The sequence below is a fragment of the Cyprinus carpio genome, chromosome A3, assembly GCF_018340385.1.
Source record: "Cyprinus carpio isolate SPL01 chromosome A3, ASM1834038v1, whole genome shotgun sequence".
NCBI lineage: Eukaryota > Metazoa > Chordata > Actinopteri > Cypriniformes > Cyprinidae > Cyprinus > Cyprinus carpio.
This window is the reverse complement of record NC_056574.1, coordinates 22,499,282-22,522,973: the sequence shown is the minus strand read 5'-3', so window position 1 is coordinate 22,522,973 and position 23,692 is coordinate 22,499,282. Positions and strand designations below refer to the sequence as shown.

Below are 23,692 nucleotides of genomic sequence, written 5' to 3'. Positions count from 1 at the left end.
GTGAAGCTTAAATCGACTCCGGTATGTGCCATTAGTCGCTGTTGTCACTCATCATCGCCTCTGTCTTTCACAGTACCAGTGCGCACAGCCACAGACCGTACTAGAGAGAGCAGTGCCTCTGTGCCGTAACAAGGCGGCAGTACGCACGAGACTTCCAGACAGACTGCGTATGTGTGAGAGTGTGTCAAGCGAGTCGGCAGAGGGGGAGGCGTGGTGTGTGTGCGCCTGTTAGTGCACTCATAAAAATGGCGTCTTCTTGGCTATATACCTGAAAATAGCATTTTTAAATCCCGGGCGTTGTAGCGTTTATGTGAGGCATTGAAGCAGTACACTAGCCCCTTGCATAATTCATATAAACTTTAAGGATTTAAATGAACCTAGGCACAACAAGCCACTTTGTTTCGGACGAGGGGGTACAATCTCGTGTATTTATCCATAATGTAAATATTTGGGGCGCAACAGCTGGGAAAAATAAGCGCGCTCGGTTGACTACTATTTATAGAGACCTAGTATCTCACCTTTTTATGGCAATGCAGTACGCGAGAGGAAACGGGGTGCAATCAAGCACGTGTCGTACGTCTCGGGTGTAACAAGCAATGGCATCAGCCGCGTTACTGTTTCTGCTGTGAAGGACAATAGGCATCGAGATATATAAGAGGGCAAAAGAGGGGAGGGGAGGAAGAAACCGGATTTTTGTGGTGGCGGTGGTTGGTGTAATACTTCACCCCCCTCCCGCCTCCCCTCTGTATCCTCCATCTCCCCCTCCTCCTTCTCCTCCCTCCATTCCTCTCCCCCTCTGTGCTGGTCCTATTCTTGAGGACTTGCTTGTGAAACAGGAGAGATAAACATTCACTGAACGCAGAGGAAAGGACACGGGGAGAGATAGTGTGTTAGAATTTAGGAAATACCTCCCTCCCCTTCCCCCTGTCTATCTCTCCATCTACATCCGTTGTCTCTTCTTTAATGGATAGAAATTATCCTGGCACAGGATTCGGAGATCTGGGCGCTGGAACGGGATGGAGTTACGAGAGATCGGCGAAGGCAAGGTAAGGCGCCCGTGCAAGTTCACTTCCATGCGCCGGATGCATGAATATGCTTCGCTGGCTGTAACAATGCCCCTGCCGACGGACGGACGGACGCAATGCAATGCATGTTCCCACTCTCGCTCGCAGTGCTGTATTCATTCACTTGCATGCGTTATATTGTCGCTGGCTCCACGTACAGCCATCAGTATTGTCATTTCTGAGGGAGGAGGGGGTGTCTTGAAAATGCAAGGAATGCGATAGAGAGTTACTGCGTGATACGGAAGGTAGACTGAGACAGAAAAGGGGGAGAGGAGAGGGGCGAAAAGAGGGGGGATGGGATGATGTTGCTAGCTAGCTTGCTAGCGTATTATCAAAACTGAAAAATCAAACCTTCTGCCTTGGAGGCGCACCAAACCGGACATTGCACGCAGTACTTAAATACACGCTAATTCGGCGTAGCGAGTAGTGCGTGGCACAAAACGCACGTTGACCAAGCGTTATTTTGGAGGCAACCAATTACAAGCAATCACATATATTTGAGGATGAAATGGTCGATAGCTAACTGTATGCTGCTTATCTCTGTAGGTAACGCACGTTTGTCTGTAAAATGGACCAGGGTTTATTCTCGAAATATACATTTTGTGTCAAATCGGAGAAAAATGCGAACGTTAAATGCAGAGCTGGAGTTCCTGAAGTCAACATGTATTCAGTTACACGTCACAAGACTGGCTGTATATTAAACGCAATATGAACAACCCTACTAATACATAGCATGCTTACTACCGTCCGACATCGCATAATTTATATTAATATATATATATAAACCAAACTTTGCATAGGCTATCATTACTCTCTGACGAAGAAATACCATATCTGTTGTTGAGGATACTGTTTTTTTACTAGTCACTTGGCAACGTACCAAATTGTGTGTAGTGTTCCTCAGTGAAATTACAGCGTGACCGAGACGTGCACACTGTAAACATAAACGTCAGACGCACTACAAACGTATTTGCAGCTTACCAAGAGAAAAGGGGACTAATAAATACTTACTGCAATTTTTATTTTATGTTTTTTTTTTTTTTTTTTTTATCCACAGCGATTTGGAGGAAATTGTTGAATAATAAAACGAACAGTATATGCTTGATTTTACATTGGCTCGCCATTAAATCTGTGCATGAAAAATTTAGGCTTGCTCAAAAGGGTTGATACGTTTAGGAAGTGTTGGATTGTAATATTAAAATTTCGATTAAATATTCTGTTGCTACCAGAAAACGGGACTGTGTCGTGGTCTGTGTCAGGTACGTGTTCCTCTATTTTCGCGGCCTACTTACAGTTCAAAGGCGCCCGGCTATGTACGTTATCAGTCGCCGTGACAACCAAATCAATCTTAGTAGCTTACAGAGCGCGCGTGCAATCATTCTTGTGTCTCGCATCGCATGTATGGAGTGAGTCAGTCGTACACTTGGGAGCACACCTACAGCATACTATAACCGATTGTTATATGGGAACGGGAAATGAAATATTAAGACCTTTAATTATGAATGATAATTTAGGTGTATTATAGTGGAATCTGTGCTACTATTCGTTGTGTTTGCAGACTTCTTTTCACTTTAAAAAAATAATACATCACTATAGGTTGTATTTCATCTTTTTTCACAGATGCAAACAGGTTCTGGTGCCTATATATATTTAATAATTATGTTATTCTTTTTTTTCAATGTGTCAAGAAGTCTCATTATTTGTGCATTATAACATTTTGAGTCTCTCCTCTTTTTTTCTTACATGACAGGACACCAGTAGTGCTATTATTTTAAGCAATCATCCCTAGATGTGTGTATGTATGAGGAATTCTATTCAGACTCCTAAAAAAGGATCACAAATGCTGAGTTTTTCTAACACGTAACATTCCCCCATAATTTGGTGAGACTGCATACCAGTATCTCTCTGGCTGACTCGTAGCAAGTCTGAAGAGGAATTGTTCTATGTTCTGTCGGAATCTTTAATATTGTGTTTCTGACTCGAGAGCATCTCTGTAGATTCAGCCAGATTGAAAGAATCCAGAATCTTAATGAGGAGTTCAGGCTTATGATGATGAACAAGCTTCAGTGCTGCTTTTTATTCCACCGAATAAAATAAAATGAAATGAAATGCTTTTGTATTGAATCTTCTCTGTTTTGGTTTTCCAAAAATTGCTTCTGCTTTTGAATGAATATTAGATAGTGGGACTGCTGCTTTGGGTCATTGGAAGCATAGCCATTATGCAATGATGAAACACCATCAAGTGTTAAATTAGCATAAAGTGAAACCAAATTACATTGGGGTCTGTGTAGGACACCACATTCAGCAATATTGGTTCTAATATTAAGAAATGTTGTTGCATGTGCTAAGATTAAATGAGAGTATATATATAGATATATATATATATATATATATATATATATATATATATAGATATATATATAGATATATATAATGATAGCACTGTTGTTTAGCAAGACTCCTGCACACTACATCTTGGTTAGGAAGACGACAAAGGCATACTCCATGATGGCAAGGTTCACCAGGCCCTCTGTCCTATAGGGCAGCATACATCCACCACACACCTCTGCATGGTACTAATGGAGATTAATGGCCATGACTGAGTTCCCCATCAGGCTGTAAACATTTTGCACCTGTTGGGGGACTGTGTTGAATTACTGCCTATGTAATTAGGAGCAGTCTTGTACAGTGGATTCAATCGAGCTTTCTAAAATAACCCTTCTCTTTGTTTTTTCGCTTACTTCCATTGTTTATTTATTTTTCACGTCACCTTTTCCCCTGTTATTCTTTTTCACTCCGCTGACAAATTATGCTTAATCAGCTCAAGAACAGACACAATAGCAGGAGGTGAGAGGTTTAGCAGGATGAATTGATTGACTGAAGGTGCGAGACAGCATGATGGAAAAAAGTGAGAGAGGAGAGATGGAGAGGAAGAAATTATTGGATGTAAAATGTTTGTAGTGTGATCCAAATGTTTTATATATATATATATATATATATATATATATATCACAGTAAATATATTTTTTTTTATATATTAAATTAAATTGAGTCCCTCATTTTTTTTTACTGTAGTATCAATTAAATATAATATTAAAACATAGAAAATGTATTTGTAGGTCACTAATCAAATAAGCTTATTTGTGACGTTGGCAGTGGGAAATGTATGAAGAGTTCCTTTATCATGATAACATGACTGTCAGGTTTTAGTCAGTCCTGCTTTTTTAAAGTCGTCATGAAACAGAAACCATCTTCTCTTCCATATTGTGATATTTATATTCAAGTGAAATGGCTTCTCGAATGAGAAAGATGTGATTGATTGGATTGTTGGTCATTGTCGTTTGCTAACTGCTGCCATCTCAGGTGAGTGACAGGTTGTAGGAGGGAGGAATTATTGTCCAGCCCTCACACGTGATCAGAGAAGAGATGCTGTTGTGAGGGGGAGGGTAAGGAAAGTTCATGTTTATGACTAAAAATTATGAGTGCACATTAATTTAAAAAAGATGTGCACGAATAAACCATTTGTAATAAACACTGCAATATTCCATAGAAAAATAAGCAAATAAGAAATTCTACATGTAACTTCTCACTCATTGTTATGCTGATGATATAGCCTAATTTGTAATAAAATAATATTTAATTAAAAGCAAAATAGACCCACTAAGTTGTCTCATACTATTGAACCCCACTGTTTGTACGATGTCCTTCAGTTTACCTAATTCTTGTGAAGTTCAGCATCTATTCCCTGATCGTCTCTGAGCTGCCTCTTTGGGATTAAGAGCCAATTACTGTCTAATTCCCATCAAACCTCACATTACCTAGAAGTGAAACTGCTTCTTTTGGTTGCACAGAATAATTATTTCATGTACATGAATACTCGTATTTGAAGAGAGAGTACTGATGTTATGATGCATTAATAATTTAAGATAAGACATTCAGTTGGAGGAGAAACATCTGCTTGTCAGGACTCCTCATATGTACTTATTATTATTTTTTTTAAATGATTATTCATATCTAGTCCATACCTTGATGCTATTTCTAATGTTTTCTTTCAAAGTCCTTTTCAATGTGTCACTTTTGCATGGTACTATGTCTCTAATAGTTTATAAAGCAGTGACTCAGCTTATCTACAATGCTTGCCTTGTTCTGCGTAACCTGAAACGTTTCCACTAAAGAATCATTATCAAACAGTAGCAGCAATGTATCAAAACATCATAAGGGTACTTTTGTCATGGCACTGTATTATGTATTATGCCAGAGGTGCAATCAGTGAAGCAGTTGGCAGCTGGGATGTGTGTTCTCTCTCATGCATTTAAATGTTTAACCCAGTTCATTAGAGCCTTTATCCAGTTAATTACGCGAGTCTTGTGCCTCCAAGATGAGGGTGTTTTCAAAAGAGATGGACATGCTTCCAGATGGAACCCCCTCAGGATGGACATCAGTTGTCTTTGTCACATTTATGAGGGTCTTTTGAGAGACACGTATTTCAGTGACTATATTGAACCCAGGAGTCTATTTAATGGACAATGACAATATAAATCTATTCTTGCATCCTGCCGGGAAGTATGTAATGAGAGGCCGTGCTTATATATTGTACAGATTTATTTAGTTAATTCTTTGAATACTACACTCGAAGATGTAGGCTTGAATAAGGTAAAGAATAAATAAGGCAAGAATAAATTTCTTTTATAGGTTTTAAAATAGATTTTCTGATCCACTCCACTGCTTCTGTTGAATGACACCCACCCCCTCACCACGCGCTCACTCAGTATGTGGTGTCTGTGGCTTCCCACTCTGGTCTCAGAGTGAGAGGGATCTAGACTAACTGAGCTGTATACTCACACTAAGAGCCTGTTGAGGATGGAGGGGAGGGGGTTACCAAGGCAATCAGTCAGTGGAGAGCTTTTATCAATGAGCGCTCTGTGTCTTACCTCAGCAACATCCTAACCGCCTTTGTCAACTGAACTGGCCACTCTCTATGAAAGCGGACAACAGAGACAGTCTGCAAAGACTGCAAAAGACAGTTGATTGGCTGGCAACAGGGAGAGTGGCCAATCAGAATGCTGGGCTACACTCTGTATCATTGCACATCGGAAGTGGTAAATGTGAGACGAGGTACAAAAAATTAATTAGAAAATGATCTTGTTTTGTCAGCATATTTCCCTAATTTATAGATAGAGGAGGCAATATTGAGAATGCTGATAATATATTTGATGTTATGATGATTGTTATATATAGTATGTCAAAATCAGATCCTGCATGCTTTTTGGGAAAAGGAGGATGTGGAAGTGAGTAGGCTGATTAAAGAGCTAATCTTTGTGTGTGGCTGTGGTGTGAGAGGGATAATGCCAAGCTGGATCAACTGATACTCTATACAGGGATTTAGTATGAGTATAGAGACCAACAGACTTTTTCACTTTCTGAACAGAGGGGGAACAATGAAATTCATCCCAATGTCACACAACTGATTTTTGATACAATACAGTGAGTTGTTGTTTGATTTAGTCCTCCAAAATTACTTTTAAATGAAGAGAACCCAAGTGGTTGATGTTTGAGCAAGTAAAAAAAAAAAAAAACATGGTTGGAAGACATAGTTGGATTGTACATTAATTGGGCTAATTAGAAAATTAAATAATTAATGATTATTTAATTAGATATATTAGTAGAATGTAATATTTGTCATTTTGATACTTTACAAAACACATATTAAATAAACAACAAACAGTGAACCAAAACAATGGTATAATCAAAATTCCTTCCCAGTACTTGTTTTCTCTGCAACTAATTATTACTGGGAGTTAAGGTGTGTGCTTAATAATTTATCATTATTAAAAGTTAACAGTAATATTATTTTTTAATTTATTATTATGCAAAATTATGAATATTTGTTTTTATAACATTAAAAATGTATTTCCTTTTATTTAAAAATGTTAAATAGATTTTAGTCTTTTTTAAAGTGAAAGTGAAAAAGTGAAAGTGACGTGATTGACAACCCTTGGATTGTGAGTACAACCTTTCTAACCATTAGGCCACGACTTCCCCCATAAAAAAAAAAAACATGGTTGGAAGACATAGTTGGATTGTACATTAATTGGGCTATTTAGAAAATTAAAAAATAGAATGTTTAAGCAGTACTTAACCATTTACCGTGTAAACATTTACTTCTCTGATGTATGTATTATGTGCTGGCCAATTAAAGAATGGGGAGGTTGTGTCAGATGCCCAAATGTCATGTAACGCATAAGAATGTATGCCAACAATTACTCTGTAATTGTGTCTGTTTCTGTACTGTTCCCTCTGTCAGTTACCTCTTTTTGAATCCTTTATTTTTCAGTTTGGTTTATGGGAGCTCCAGATCCTCCCATCCAGACTCAGAACTCCTCCACCGTCAACCTTATGCCACACCACACCCCTTGCAAGGATATGCAACAAACCATCATCCAGGCACCTCTGGACAAGGTGGAGCATGGGGCACAGGAAGGAGCTTAGGTAAGGTCTACAAAATTATGTAATTAAATACTGGAAAATTACTGATGTTGTTTCATACAGCTTGTTTGAGTATAATTTTGTGACAGTACATAAAAATGTATTTTTTTCAGAAATTGCTTTGATTTAACACTGTACTGACCTCTGCACAGTAATGTCTTCATTGTGTACCTTGATGTTGAGATGATAAAAAAATAAAAATAAAAAAAGACATCCTCTGAGCAGGAGTTAGACTTTGTCTTAATAATCGTCTTTTGCAGGGCTCTCAGGCTTGTTTGATACTGGACTACATCATGCCAGTCCCTCAGGACCAGATGCTTCAGTTATGAACTTGATCTCTGCTTTGGAATCCCGAGGTGCTCAGCCACCCCCCTCTGCCTCTTCCCTTCTCTCCCAATTTCGTACCCCCTCATGGCAAACTGGTTAGTATTGTGAGATATTGAATGTAGAATTATCTAATTATAAACACAGAAATATATCATGAAATAAAGATAGAGAATCACCTTATTAACTGCTGAATCATTTTCTTTTTCCTTTCTCTCTCTGTTGCTGTAGCAATGCATACTCCAGCCCCTGCAGAGCTATTCATTTCTGGTGCACTACCTGGCTCTGGCTCATTTCCCTCTTCCTCTGCTCTGTCGGCATATCAGCACCCTGCATCCTTCTCAGGGCGCTCCTTCCCTGGAGTGACCCCATCATTATCTCTGCAGGACACGCCTACCTTCAGTCCTACTTCCAATGGTCTCCTGTCACCACATGATCCTTTGCTACACATTAAAACACCCTCCCAGTCAAGTCTTGGCTTTGACCGTCTTCTGTCTTCACAGAGTGGGACTGCTTCATATAGAGGGCCACAAGAGCCCACTAGTGCTCCTCCACCACAAGCACCTGCATCCTCCTCAACACGCCATTTACCACCTCAGTTTAACCTGCTGTCCTCACAGCTGCAGGATCAGTCCTCTCAGCTCTACAGTTCCTCTGTTTTTTCTTCTGCACCCCCTCAACCGCCACAGTCCCAGGAAAGAGCCATCCCCAGGCAAGACAGTGTGATCAAGCACTACCAGAGACCTTCTCCTGGACAGTCTCAACTATCCTCTTCCACACCTCATCCCCTACAGCACTATCTTAGTTGTGGTGCATCAGGGTACCAGCAAATACCCCATCATCGGCATGGCTCCTCTATAAACTGTAGCCCACTGGGTGAGCAGAGTCCATCATCTGACCCCAAACCCTCCCCCCGATCAGAGCAGGTGTATCGTCCTATTATCCAGCCCCCATACACTTCCTCCTCAGTCTCCTCCTCAGCTGGTTCAGGTGGTGGTATTGGGAAAGCAGGAAAGAGTTCCAGTTCAAGTAGTGGCTACTCTTCCTCTGGCTCTTCCTCATCTCGAACCCCTCACACTCCTCCTTCAGCTTCTTCCACCTCCTCTTCTTCCTCCTCTGCCTCTAATCCTAATGTCTCATCCAGTACCTCCTCTGCACCCTCAAGGCAGCAACCACCACCCCAATCAGCACCACAACCCCCACCACCTCCACCTCCAACGGTGTCATCCTCTTCTACGCAGCAGCAGCCATCCAAATCTTGCCTGTCTACATATGGCTCTCCAGTTGCTCCTGTCAAGCCAACTGCTGGCCTTCCTGGTCAAACCCCACCACAGCAACAGTCATATTCACCAAGCCAGCCACCCACCTCTCACTTGCCCCAGCCATATGGGGGATTCAGTTCTCCGCAGGCTCAGGATCTTGGTTCCAGCCTTGGGGGGGCAGGAAAAGCTTATGGAAGTCTTGGAACTACAGGACGTTCATTTTCAGCTGAGGTGGTCTATGGCTCTGATTCAGGATATGGTTCTTTGCCACCATCTCTTGGAGGGGCAGGGAGTCCCTCACTGGGCTATGGTGGTACAGGACATTCACCTGCCCTAATGGTGTCTGGAGGTGGTACCGGTACAACAAGCAGTACAACCGGATCTGGAGCAGGTAGTTCAGGAAGTGTGGGGGGTGGTTCAGGTGGTGGTAGTGCTAGTGTAGCAAGTGGTGGAGGATCATACCACCTCCCAGATTCCAGCCCGTCACCCTCAAGTAATTCTGGAATAATCCGCCCAGGTCTGCACTCCCCTGCCCCAACTCGCCCTGCACAATCACCTGGAGGAAATGGGGGCAACAAGTACCTATCCTCAGTTCTTTCCCCAGCATTTCTAGCTTCTCCACAAGGATACTCAGACACAAGGGTGCCACCCCAGCAAACACAGTCTTATCACACAACACCGCCAAAATCTAAGTCTGATTCTGATATGCTTGGGGTAGAAAGATCTCAAGAAGAGGAAGAAGAAGATGAGGATGACTTTTTGATTGAGCACTTACTGCACTCACAGAGTCCAGCACCAAATCCCTCCCAGCATCATTCTCAACAATCTCAGCAAGTAGCCTCACAACAACCGCAGTCCCAGTCCATTTCCCAGAGTAGAGATGGAGGAAAGTCCCTCTCTGCTTATGAACTAAACAAGGCATCTGAAGAACGTTATCATCTACATAGTGTCATTCGAACTAATAATACCACCAACAATGTGGCTTCAGTTGCTGCTGGCTCTTGTGGTCCAGGCACAGGTTTAGAGAACCAGTTGGAGATGTCTCTGAAAAAACAGCAACAGACTAAGTCTGATAGAGTGCTTGCTGGAGCTGGTGCAAATGGTGGCCGAAGTGCAGTTGATTCTTTGTCACATACTCATTCTCATGGTCAACATGACTCCCTTGGATCAGTGGTCCACTATGGCAGAGGAGACCCTTATAGTCATCCAACACATCAACATCACACTCCTCACCCATCACACCCTCAGCATTCACAGCACCCTCATCCCCATTCAATGTCCCACTCACATATAGATCTTAAGAAAGCTCAGGATCCTTCAGAATTAACCTACCTAAGAAAGACTCCAGACTTGCAGCAGCGACAGACCCAGTCCTCCCTTGGACTAATGGATTCTCCACCCGACCCATCTCAGCAAACCTCCCAGGCTCACCTTCTCCAGTCTGTCCTTTCACATACCACTCGAAACAAGATGGACAACCAGACTCCTTCACAACAACAACAACACTCAATGACTCAACAAGCCATGATTAGACCAACTGGGGGATTAGGTACTAATGGCTCTGGAAGAGTAGACTCTCAGCCACAGGCCTCTCAACTTCAACTCCAGCTCCAGTCCCAAACTATGGAGGTCCACTATGGACGTGAGGCTCAGCGAAACCAAAGCCAGTCAAGTCAAAATTCTGTTTCACCACTAGACATGCTAGAGAGATCTCTCTCCAGAACAAATAGTCGGGAAGGGCCAGGCCCCTCTGATAGAGTTGGTGCAGGAGATGGGAGCAGCACTGATCATCATAGACAACAGCAACAACATAGGATGTCCTCACACCATCAGTCCCACCACCCTCAACAACCAGCAGCAGAGCTTCATGATTTCTTGTCTGAGTCAGATTTGAGTATGTCAACCCCCTCTCATTTGCACCATATGGCCTCACACCATCCACCCCCTCATGCCCACCATCAGCCGCAGGCACACTCTCACCATCAGCATCCTCACCAGCACCCTCACCACATGCAACCAGCTTCTGGACCTCCACAGCCCCAATCCCAGCCCAGGGAACAAGAGCCACAGCTCTCACAGCCACAGCTGGATCAGCTCAAAGAGCATCAATATGACACTGGTAGCCCTGTGGGAAAAACAGCTCAGAACCAAGGTCAGAGCCAAGACCAGCAACAACGGTTTATGCCACTGACATCTATTTGTTTCCCAGATTCACTTCTCCAAGATGAGGATCGTTCCTTCTTTCCAGGTATGGAGGATATGTTCTGCTCTGAGGACTACAAGGCAAGTTGTGCTGGAGGTGGTGGAAGTGCAGGACAAGGGGGTCAGGATGGTGTGCCAGAGGCACGTGGAACAGTACAAGATGGAATGGATGCCGTTAAAGCTACAAGTGGTGGAGGAGGTGCATATGACATGATGAGTCACCATGGTGATCAGGGTTATGGGCAGTATTGTCACAGTTTGTCTGAATCTGGCAATGGTACTATGCACTTAGATCTGGACCCCTTGAAATCCCATGAACTCCCATCCACTGTAAACACAGAACAACTAGGCTTGATTCAGTCTCAGGGCCCAGGCCTTGGGATGGGCAACACAGGACATGTAGTGGACGGAACTGGAAACAAAATGATGGGCTCTGCGGGTGTAGGTAGTGGTCCTGGCACAGGGGGACTCACCTCACCAATCTTTTGTTCCTCTAGACCTAAAAAACTTTTGAAAACAAGCTCTTTTCACCTCCTTAAACAGCGGAAAGAGCCTAATGCCCAATCACAGGCTAAGAAGAACTATGCTCAAGAATATGAATTTGAGGATGATGAGGATAAAGCAGATGTTCCAGCTGACATTCGCTTAAACAGCAGACGTCTGCCAGACTTGCTTCCTGACCTTGTTTCTAGTTGCAGAAAGTCTGGAAGTGGTTCAGGAGTTGGCAGTTTAAGCCCTTTGATGGGTGATTTAGATTTCTGCCACCCCTCAGGGTACCCATCCCTTGGACCTCCTCCACAGCTGCTCCCACAAGATGGCCCAAAGAAAAGGGGGAGGAAACCCACCAAACCTAAACGTGAGGGTCCACCAAGACCCAGGGGTAGGCCACGTATTCGGCCTCTTCCTGAGCCTCCGTATTGCAGGAACATGATTGGACCTGGTGGAGAGAGTAGAAGGGGGCGTGGGCGAGGAAGAGGACGTGGAAGGAAAGATGATCAAATGCTAGAAATGCACAGAGACATGAACAAGGGGCAGAACTACCAACAACAAGCACCTCACCTCCATCATCAACCACAGTTACAACAGCACATGCACCACCATCTACAGCAGCAACAGCAGCACCAACCACAACATATGCATCAACAGCAACACCTACATGTACAACAACTTCATCAAAATATTGATAAATATTTCTTTAAATAAGTTTGATAGAGTTGTTATAAGCAACAGTACCAGGAACCCATCAAACCAATCAAAGTAAGTAAAGGGTTACAATTTGCACCAATGGAAAATAATTCTGTTTGTGGGAATGATGGATCAATTAAACTAACAACTGTATAAGCATGTATTGATTCAAGAAATACCTTTTATGTAAATACTTAAATATAGTAATTGCTTAATTGTTTTCCTCCCAGATTAAGCTCCCTATTCCTTCCATACCGTCGTCTGACTCCCTACTGAGGACAGACTCCCTGTCTAGTACAGATCCAGTTTTGTCTGATGGTTCAGTAGGTTCTGCACCATCACTTGGTTTGAGCCCAGGGCCCACTACCAGTGTGGACATGAACAGAATTGACATGAATAGAAATGATATGAGCTGTGGTCAGGAAAAGATGAAGCAGAAACCCCAAGAGGTGAGTCTCAGCTTGCAAAAATGTTAACAGAATATGTTTAAATAACTCCAGATGTTCTATGTAAAATGCAGAGCAAATGCCAATTCTGTGGTTTTGCATTTTAGGAAATTATTTATCGCAATATCTCTATTGCAAAAATATCTCTTTCATAACCACTAATATCTCTTTCATAATCTTTAGAAAGACAATTTGATGTCTTTCAAAAATTAGCACATACACCATAATATCAGTTGTGACAACCTCACTTTTTGCAACCTATGTGTCCAAAAATGTAACAAACAATGTGCTAGTTCATATTGGGTCCTTTTGATGTCCTCAAATGACCTGGAGATTTAGAGCAAAGTTTAGCATATAGATATTTTGTGGAAGACTTGCCAGGCTGTGTTGGCAGCTGTAATAGATTTATTTTAACAAAGTAAAATGCTTTGCTATTTTTTAATTAAAACTTTTTTCTTTTTTTTCCTTTTCTTTTCTTTTGTTTTCTTAAATAAGTTTTTAGGGTACTTGTAAATTGATTTATCAAGCATATTTATAGTCATTTTTGTTAGCCGTGCACAGCACTGTTAGACAATAGTAGAAGGGATTGGTGGGAAGCAGCATGTGAAATCAGTTGCGATTTATGCAAATGCAAAAGGAATGTCAATTACTGAGCTGTGACCAAGCTCACAATGAGTAGATGATCAACAACCTGAGTAGGATCTTTCCTAATACAAAAAAAAAAACAAAAAAAAAATTCTAGATGATGAAATGGTTTGACATAATTTGAAAACTATACATGTCAAAGTCACAAATATTTTGTCCTAAATGGGGAAAGTAAACATCTGCTGTAACATTATGAAATGTTGTCAGACCAAAACCATGTTTCAAAGCATGAAGATTCAATAACTCAACAACATTTTACAGCCTTAATCAAGTTATGCCCTCCTCCATACGTTTAAATTGCTCTTGTGAAATGTCCTCTGTTGCCTCAGCAACAAGTAGCCTCATGGAAGAAGGGTGGAAGAGCCAGGGTGTTATGTATAGATATGTGCAATTTCTTTACATATATGTGCAATGTTTATGATGTATTATGTATCTGCAGATGTCCTGGGAGAGAGACATAGATGACCAAATGACCCCAGAGGCCTGGGCCACCATGCAGAAGCTTTCTAGCTCAGTAAGACTTCAATTTATTCTTATTCTATATCCATTTTCCAGGTGTAATTCGACAAGAAGACAATAAACCACTCATATTTTGACCAAAAGGCACATTACTAAATTATACATAAAATGAATTTTGGATTTCTTTCACAGTTATTTTAATGAGGAAGCATTGTTCTCAGTGTATGCACTTTGCCACTAGAGGGAGCAGAGTACATAGACTACGATGATTGGCAGGCCACCCTGATGACTGAGTTCTCAAAAAATGCAATAAAAGAAAGGGAGAGTGCTGTTGCTAGGGTGGCTGTTGCTAAGGTTACTGATTCATAGTAACCATCATCAACCACCCTGCTGTTAAGTAAGGTGTTTTACCTCCTTCTAGACACACCTAACGTAAGAGAGTGGGACTACAGTGATTATATAATATAAAGATGTTGTCATTTATTTGTAAGCTGTTTTCTGGTTGTTCTTTCTTTTTCCTATATTTGCCTTCTGCATAAACATTTCCATGCTATTTAACACTTATTGCTTGTATTTTGTCATATTCTGCCCCTTTCATTTCTCTGTACCTCTCGCTCACAGACGGAGGAAAAATCTTCCGAGCTGAAGTCGGGGTTTATATCTTCCTTTCTGGATTTTTTGAAAACGGGAAAGAAGCAGCCTGGCACTGATGATCCACCTGTGGACGGATGCACTTTCACAGATTCCTCTTCAGTAAAGGGAGGCATTCGCCCATTATCTCCACAACCACCACCTCCTCCACCTCCCCACTTCGGAGACAGTGAGGGTGATGGAAGCCTGGGCCTCAGTAACTGTCCGTCCCCCTGTAAAAGACTTGACGAGGAGTTCAAGAGGAACCTAGAGACCCTGCCGTCATTCTCCTCAGATGAGGAAGACTCTGTCAGTAAGAACCAGGACCTGCAGAAGAGCATCTCATCAGCCATTTCTGCCCTCTATGACACACCCCACAGTCTCTCTGCTGTTCCACCTCCTCCTACACCATCGCCTCCCACTCCGCAGACGGTGTCTCTTAACACACCCCCGCCACCCCCACAACCTGAGTCTGTGCCGCATGTACACCCTGAAGCTGAGACAGAAATAAACACGTCACAGGAACTGGATTCGCTCTCACAGCCCAACCTTCATGAGGAGGTACATGTTCCAGGCAAGGATGAGGAACAGGAAGAACCTGTGCAGGAGGTACATGAACAAATAAAACAAAAAGCAGACAGACAGACTGAATGTGAGGAGGAAGGAGAGGAGTTGGAAGAAGACATAAGAGAGAAGGAGGAAGTTGATCAGACAAGGACAGAGGAGCACAATCAGGAAGAAGAAGAAGAGCCTGAGTATGAAATGCTGGGTGCTCCCAAGGTTGATGGTGAGTATATTAACATGTCTACAGTCAAATATTAAAATCAATGAAATATAAATGCTTCCTTCTTTTCTCAACTGTATCCCCTGTTTTAGGACCTCCATCTGAGCCTCCGCCCGCACCCCCTTCTCCCCCATCTCTTTCTCCTTCTCCCCCGACCTCCTCCTCCCCATCCCCTCTGCCTCCTCCTCCTCTGTCTCTCCCCTCCCCTCTCCCATCTCAAGAAGAGGAGGAGAATCTACAGCAGCAGCAGCAACAGCCACCACTGCATAATTCCCTCCCTCCCAGTCCTTCTCCACCTGCTCTCCCCTCTCCCTCCCCGCCTCCGCCAACATTGCCCCCCTCTGCTACACCCCCACCATCCCCCTCCCCACCTCCTCCTGAAGAGCTTCCCCAGCCCTCTCCGGGCTCACCCCCCACCCCCGAAGATGCCCCGACGCCTCAGATCACTTCACTGCACCTGGCTAAGAAACAGTCCAATGCGGCCATCGCAGGAGAGAGTGAGGATGATGACAGTGAGAGTGGGGGGGAGGGGATCTTCAGAGAGAGGGATGAATTTGTGGTGCGCACTGAAGATATTGGTACTCTTAAGGTAAAAATGCTTTTTTGTTTTTTTGTTTTCTATGTGTACAGTTAATATTTAGATGCTTGCAGGGATTCACCCAAAAATGATAATTCTGAAGATAATTTGAAGAATGCTGGTAACCAAACAGTTTTGAGTCCGTTTGACTTCTGTTGTATAGTCAAACATTGTAATTGAAGTCCGTGGGAACTAAAACTGTTTGGTTGCCAACATTCTTTAAATTATCTTCTTTTGCATTACGCATACAAAAGAATGTCATACATGGAACAACATGAGGGTGAGTAAATTGTGAAAGAATTGTAATTTTTGGGTGGACTATCCTTTTAATATTTGAAGTCAAAATGAAACAGAAATAGTGACAGATATTTTCTTCCATAGTGTGACATACATTCGAGTGAAACAGATTATCAGGAAATAAAAAAAAAATTGGGTGGGGACTTAATTCTGTCTATCACAGAGCTCTCCAACCCTGCTCCCAAACCCCTTTTCCACCAAGACAGTTTGAGTGCTGGTTCAGAGCCAGAGCTTAGTTTCAAACCGGTTCTTTGTCTTTCCACTCCCAAAGCACCAGTTCTGAACTAGACTAGACTAGACTGCTGGTCTAGAAGTAAGAACTGCTTGCGTCAGGGGTTACCGTGACCAACAAGATGAACAGAAACTTTTGACCGGTATTTTTGAAATAGCAGCTAAACACGATTGATGCAATTAAGCAAAAACAATAGTGGTCTGAGGAGGAAACTGCTTTCTTGCACTCTGGTCTCACTTATTCTCACTTGTAATGTCTGTCTATACAAACTACAGCTAGCTGCACAGACTGCTAAAAAGTTGCAGTTAAAAAGAAAGGCAGGGTTTAAACAGACAAAATGATTGGAAAAATCTGCAATACATCAGTGAGAAGTCTGTTGTTTTTATGGAAGGTCAAGTTATGTCAATTTAATTAAACATTACAACGTCAAAAAATTAAACGTGCATGGATGAATCATTAACAATAAGATCTTTAATATGCATATGCAAAATAGAATATGAATTATGAAAAATGAATTTTTATTTAATGCCGCCTTAACTTGTTCAATTCTCATGGCTTTTCTCAGCTGGCGCTGCAGACAGGACGAGAGCCTCCTCCAATCTGGAGGGTCCAGAAAGCTCTGCTGCAGAAGTTTGCTCCTGAAATCAAAGATGGACAGCGACAGTTTTGTGCTACCAGTAATGTGAGTGTGTTTTTGTATTTGATAAGCATTGATAGCATGCATTGGATGGCTTGCATAAAAAAAGTAACACTACACCACCTCCTTAAACTCATGCCATCTGTCCTCTGTCACTCTTTGGCAGTATTTGGGCTACTTTGGAGATGCAAAGATGCGTTATCAGCGTTTATATGTCAAATTCTTGGAGAATGTGAATAAAAAGGATTATGTCAGAGTGTGCTCGCGGAAACCCTGGCATCGGCCCAGTCTCACACTGAGGTAATTTCACCATAAATGCACTTCTGGAGCTACTGTGGTCCTGTGCTATATTGCAGTTAATAGAGTAGTTGCTGTTCATCAAAGAATTCTGTGATATTTAATTACCCACATGCTTTCAAAACCTAAATGTTGATGCTTTTTCCGTGGAGCACAGAATTTTTGAAGAATCTTCATACAGCTTGTTTAATAAAACTGTTCACAGTGGTTCTATGTCTATAAAGCATTAAAAAGAAAACAAAAAAACACTAAAGGCACAATAAATGTAGTCCATCTGACTCATACACTATATTCAGTCATGTGCAGTCATACAACAGGTTTATGTTAGAAAGCAGCACAATTTAAGTATTTGTTCATTGATAATCTTTCAAATGCTGCAGCTCTCAAATAAAATATTGACATTATGATGAATTCATCTTGAGATATGCGAGAGCTAATGACATTTGATGTTGCTGACGTAAAACCTTTGGGATAGGCTTAAATCTTAACAGAAATTCTTCATTATGAATGAACTGTCATTATGTTGAAAAGACATTCCTCACAAAAAAAACAAAAAAAAAAACACAGTATACAGGTTTAAAATTACACAAGTCTGAGTAAATAAATGACAGAATTTTCATTTCAGGTGAACTGTCTTGTCGTTGCTAAGATGAATACCTTTTCTTTCTACCAGACGCCAGACTCTTCCTAAGCCACTACCTGTACGCAGCCTGACTCCACCTCGCATGGAACGAGAGGACAGAGAGAAAGAGAGAGAGAGACAACGGGAGAAAGAGCAACGGGAACAAAGGGAAAAAGAAAGGGAGAAAGAGAGAGAAAAGGAAAAGGAAAGGGAGCGAGAACGAGAGAGGGAACAGATCGAGAAATCTAGGAGAGAAAAGGAGAAAGAGAAGTTAAGGGAGAGAGAACTTGAAAAGCAAAAAGAGAGGGAGAAACAAAAAGAAAGGGAAAGAGAAAAACAACGAGAGAGAGAAAGGGAAAAGGAAAAACAAAGAGAAAAGGAGAGAGAGAGGGAAAGAGAGAGGCAAAGAGAAAGGGAGAAAGAGAAGGAAAGGGAAAAACAACGAGAAGGAGAGGAGGAGAGAGAGAGAGAGAGGGAAGGGAAGGTAGCTCCAAGAGCGACAAACTCAAGAGAAGCTGGAGAGGAGAGCAGCAGTTGTGGAGCGCGGGAGGGTCAAAGAGGAGAAGAGAGTTGGAGAGAAGAGGTTGACAGGACGAGGAGCAGGCCTGTGAAAGTAAAGGCAGAACCTCCACCTAAAAAGAGGAAGAAGTGGCTTAAAGAAGTGCCCTCTTCCTCTGACTCAGACTCCTCCCCTGATCCGCCCAGTGAGGATGAAGGTGTATGGGTTGGTTATTTGTGTGCAGTGTACCATGTGTGTCCATTTGAGTGGAGTTTTGAAATACTCAAAGCTATCAGCAGCTTCAATCAGTGTAACTGCACTATACACTGCCGTTCAAAAGTTTGGAGTAGTACGATTTTAAAATGTTTTTAAAGAAGTCTCTTATGCTTTTATTCATACACAGTAATCTTGTGAAATATCATTGCATTTTTAAAACCTGTATTCTAATGTAATATATTTTAAAATGTAATTTATTTCTGTGATGGTGAAGCTGAATTTCCAGCAGTCATTACTCCAGTCTTCAGTGTCACATGATATATACACACACACATATATATATATATATATATATATATATATATATATATATATATATATATATATATATATATACACACACACACACACACACACACACAGTCTGTCTATAAACCAGCACACTGTATGCCATGATGGCCACTGAATTTAGTTAATTTTGCATTTCCTGTTTTGTGGAGCCAAAACTAAGTTGTTAGAGAGAGAGAGAGAGAGAGTGTGTGTGTGTGTGTGTGTGTGTGTGTGTGTGTGTGTGTGTGTGTGTGTGTGTGTGTGTGCTTTCTGGTGTGTGCTTTCTGTTTTTTTTCATGTGTTTTGCATCTGTTCTATCCTCAGTATCCACACGCAGTGGAATAAACAATCGGGCGATGAGAGAGATGTTCCGCAGTTATGTAGAGATGCTGGTCAGCACTGCTCTGGACCCAGACATGATCCAAGCTCTTGAGGACACCAACGGTGAGTGCACATCATTAGGTTAAATATAAAATGCATGTGTGGAAAATTAGAGGGGTGATTTAAGGGAAAGAAAGATGGAGAGAATAATGAAAGAAGAGTTTAATAAAGCAAAAGAGGTTGAGAGAGAGGACAATGAGGTGAGACTGGAAGAATAATGAGAAGCAAAAGATTCTTAGAAAAGAGGAGTGGAAAGTTACAGTGACTAAGGCAGGCTGTTTTAGATTCAATAAATTAAGTTTATAGGCCACTGATGTCATCTTTCCATGCCTAAACACAAATCTATCTGAAAAACGAACATATTGTAGTAGTAAATAAACCTATGCCAATAGATAAATGTGCAAAAATCATCTAACACTGTTTTAAACAGCAATTTGCTAATTCTTTTGCTAGTTAAATATTGATATAAATTGATCAAAAGTGACAGTAAAGGCAGTTATGATTTCAAATAAATGCTGTTTTTTAAACTTACTTTACATTCATTAAAGAATTCTAAAAAGAAAAAAAGTATAATTTTCCATAAAAATATTAAGTAACACAAATATTTTCAATGTTGTAATACAGACTTTGTGTGCATAAGAGACTTCTTTCAAAAACATTAAAAACATAATGGAAATGTGAATCTAAAGTAATGGTATTTTTCAGTTTAACAGCTCGGTAACAATGCATTATCACTGGCTCCTCCCCTTTTGTCCTCAGATGAGCTTTATCTCCCACCCATGAGAAAGATTGACAGTATCCTCAACGAACAGAAACGAAGGCTGTTGAGAAGGATCAACATGAGTGTCCAGCATCAGGTGACACTGGCTTTCAGTGATACTCAAATGCTGTTCCTCTCGAGTACTCAAGACTTCTTGATATGTGTTTTCTGAAGAACATGTCCGGCAGTCTCTCACTCTCCCTCCTTTCCCATTCTGTAGGAGGCACTGCACATGTTCCCTCAAATGACAGCAGACCCCCTAGACTCTGGAGCGGTTAAAGTGCACCTGGGTGGAGAGAGTTACAACCGCAAAACCCTCAACAGAGTCAAAAGGAGCCTTCCCAAACAGCAGGCATGTTGTATACACAATTGTTTCTCACTTACATAATTAAGCCGTCCAATAGGAAACCACAAGAAGTATTTGGTATTAAAAATAAATATAAATGTTGTTAAATTATAGGGGTAAAATCAATATGGATTGATGCATCAATCAAATGCATAAAAAAAATCTCTAGATGTTTTTATAAATGAATAAGATGCATTAGATGACTTGTTTGCGTTTTTGAGTTCATAAAAATCTAACTGGTTGTGTAAAAAAAAAATATTGCTATATCGATCTCAGGCTTCTAAATCTAATCAAACTGTAATCATATCATAGCATTTTTTGAGGTATCGCCAAATAATGTATTGCTGGCTAAGAGAATTGATTTCAGATTGTATCATGACGAATTGTTCGATTTACCACTCCTATTGCACTATATAATGAAAAATTAAACCACACTGTTTTTGTTTTAAAGAAAGACATTACAAGCTCACTTTTTAAGATAGGTTTTTAAAATTGTGTTTTTTAAATATTAGTTGATTAAACATCATTAATGTGATGAACTAAACCTGTGATCTCTGGACCATTTGTTTAAACATTGCAAAAATGGTTAAAAAGGCACCATTTGTTTGCAGATGCCAACTGATTTAATGTTTTGTTATATAGTGCAATGAAGATAATGCAGTGAAGAACAAGGAGAAGATATTTTGAGGAATGTTTTAACTATTTTTGTCCATAAAATAAGTCAGTTTGACTTTTATGGTAAAAACACTGCATCATATCTTATTTTTGTTCAGCACAGATGAAAGAATGAAAAAATGTCATACAGGTTCTTTGGTGAACTGTCCCTTTAAGTGTCCAAAAGCTTTTTGGGGTCATTGTATTTCAAATCAGGCTTTCCGCAGGTCTTTAAAAAGTCTCAAATTTAGTTGTATCAAATTTAAGGTCATAAAATGACTTAAATGGTACATGAAAGTCTTAATTATGATTTTAGGGGGTCTTAAATTTGGGGATGGAAAGAGGAGAATTGCGATGCAGATTAATGTGGCGATTAAACTTCAAAAGCCGATGATTTTGTTGATTAAAGATGAGAGCTGTAAGTTTCAAAGTCACATGCTACCGGGGAAACCAGTAAATAATCCAGTCTTCAGACTAATGTGAAAATCAACCCATGTTTTTACGTTACAAACATGCAGAGTTGTAAATGTGAACTGGTGGTTCGGCAAGAAGATAATGCATTATAAAAATCTAAACAATTAAGACAGTAAATATATATTTATATGTCATTTAATTAATATAATGATTGATACTAATTGTTTAAATTAATATAATAAAAATTGATGCTTTTGTCTCATCCATTTTCTTCAAAATGGTTTAAAGGCTGAAATGTTAAGTTTATCATTTCATAAAAACTTTTTTTGTTTTTGTTTTTGTGAAAACGTGTCCGAAGTGTAAATCATGCTTTTTACAATTATTTTACAGTTTAGTAAGTTACCATTCTAGACATTGGTATTATATGGTATTAATTTTATTTGTGCAGGTCTTAAAAAGTCTTAGATTTGAGCTTAAAAATCCTGCAGATACCCTGATTTCAATAATACATCTGAGCTGAAATCTCTGAGCTCTCTTTCTTTACTTGTAACCCCATTTCTCTCTGCTTGCCAGGACCTGAAGCTGTCGACAGAGACTTGTCGAATATACAGTCTCTATCACTCTCTCCATCACTACAAATATCACACCTTTTTGCACTGTAAAAAGGAGGTATGAGGAAATATGAGCTTATTTGAGAAATGCAACACTGTATCCATGTATTAGCCCGTAAAAACCCTCTCTTCTCTTTCTCTCTCCTCAGACGAACAGCATAGAACAGGCAGCGGAGGAGGATCCAGGTCAGGAGGAGGTGGTTCAGCAGTGCATGGCCAACCAGGGCTGGCTAGAGACTCTGTTCAATTCCTTCATTGAACTGCTGACGCTCAGCACCAAGGCTTAAGATTCAGCTGTCGACGTTCCAAGCACGTCCTCTTCGGAGAAAGGAGAAACTCCCCTCTCTCAAACAAAACCGGTGCACCTCCAGGTTGCAGGAAAAATTAGATTTTCCTTTGCAGAATGTGTAAGAGCCACTGGTGGTTTAAGCTGTTGCATTTTAACATAAAAATTGTTTTGTAAAGCTTTCATTCCTTTCTCTTTCATTATGTGTCAGCTCCCTGCGACGGGAGCCACAGGGAGACGGTATGAAAGAAAAAAAAAAAAGAGCGAAAATGTGTAAAGACAATTGTCTGCACAGAGACAAATAAAGATGGTGCCAAAGGGAACAGGGTTGAAAACCTCACTGGTCAGCGGTGTTTTGGCAGAGGTGAGCTTTGAATGCTATGTTCCATGCACACTCTTATATATAAATATGTATTATGAACAATTATGATTTGTATTATTTATACATGGACATTTATACATGGTTACCTCCCAAAGCTGGGGCAGTTTGCTGTTATTATTTTGAATAATAATGCTCATGTTTTATGAGGGTGTACATGAAATGGGCCACCCGTAACCCCCTATTTTTCGTGTCCTCTAAGCTAAAGGACAAGGCGGACAGGACGCAGACAAAAAAGAGCCGGGGTCAAAGCAGTGTGTGGTTCCTTTTTTGTCAAAAAATAATAAAATAGAGCAAAAGAAAAATGTATTTAAAACAACAACAACAACAAAAAAAAAAACTTTCTGTTTGTTCTTTAAAAGAAAATGTGGAAAAAGAGTTGTATTTGTTTGTTTTCTCAAAGAAGACATGACAGTGCAGAGGGATGTAATAGTTTTAAAGTGTGCAAAATGTCTGTGTTTACTGTTTTTTTTATGTTGGTTGTTTACTATGATAATTATTATTGTAATTATTATTTTGGAGGTTTGCTTATTTCTCTCCTCTGTAAATATTGTACAGTCGCTTCGGTCTCTCTCTGTCCCTCATCTGTACATGAATCCTCCTGTATTTGACAAACGCAAATAAAAGAAAAGAAAATGAGTTTATGAAAATGATGCGTTTTCACACG

The 23,692-nt window shown here is 40.7% G+C and overlaps 1 protein-coding gene across 1 annotated transcript; it reads left to right on the top strand.

The window, feature by feature from the left end:
* The first annotated feature begins 99 nt into the window (after window positions 1–99).
* Window positions 100–23,675, top strand: prr12b (proline rich 12b). The gene is given in 18 exon segments (XM_042723830.1): window positions 100–1,046; window positions 7,399–7,553; window positions 7,811–7,972; window positions 8,106–12,595; window positions 12,754–12,972; window positions 14,054–14,128; window positions 14,695–15,490; window positions 15,580–16,076; window positions 17,159–17,275; window positions 17,397–17,530; window positions 18,201–18,636; window positions 18,638–18,731; window positions 18,734–18,865; window positions 19,519–19,638; window positions 20,335–20,432; window positions 20,556–20,687; window positions 22,323–22,418; window positions 22,510–23,675. Coding segments are annotated over 18 exon segments (7,974 nt in total). The 5' UTR covers window positions 100–963; the 3' UTR covers window positions 22,648–23,675.
* The last annotated feature ends 17 nt before the right edge of the window (window positions 23,676–23,692 follow it).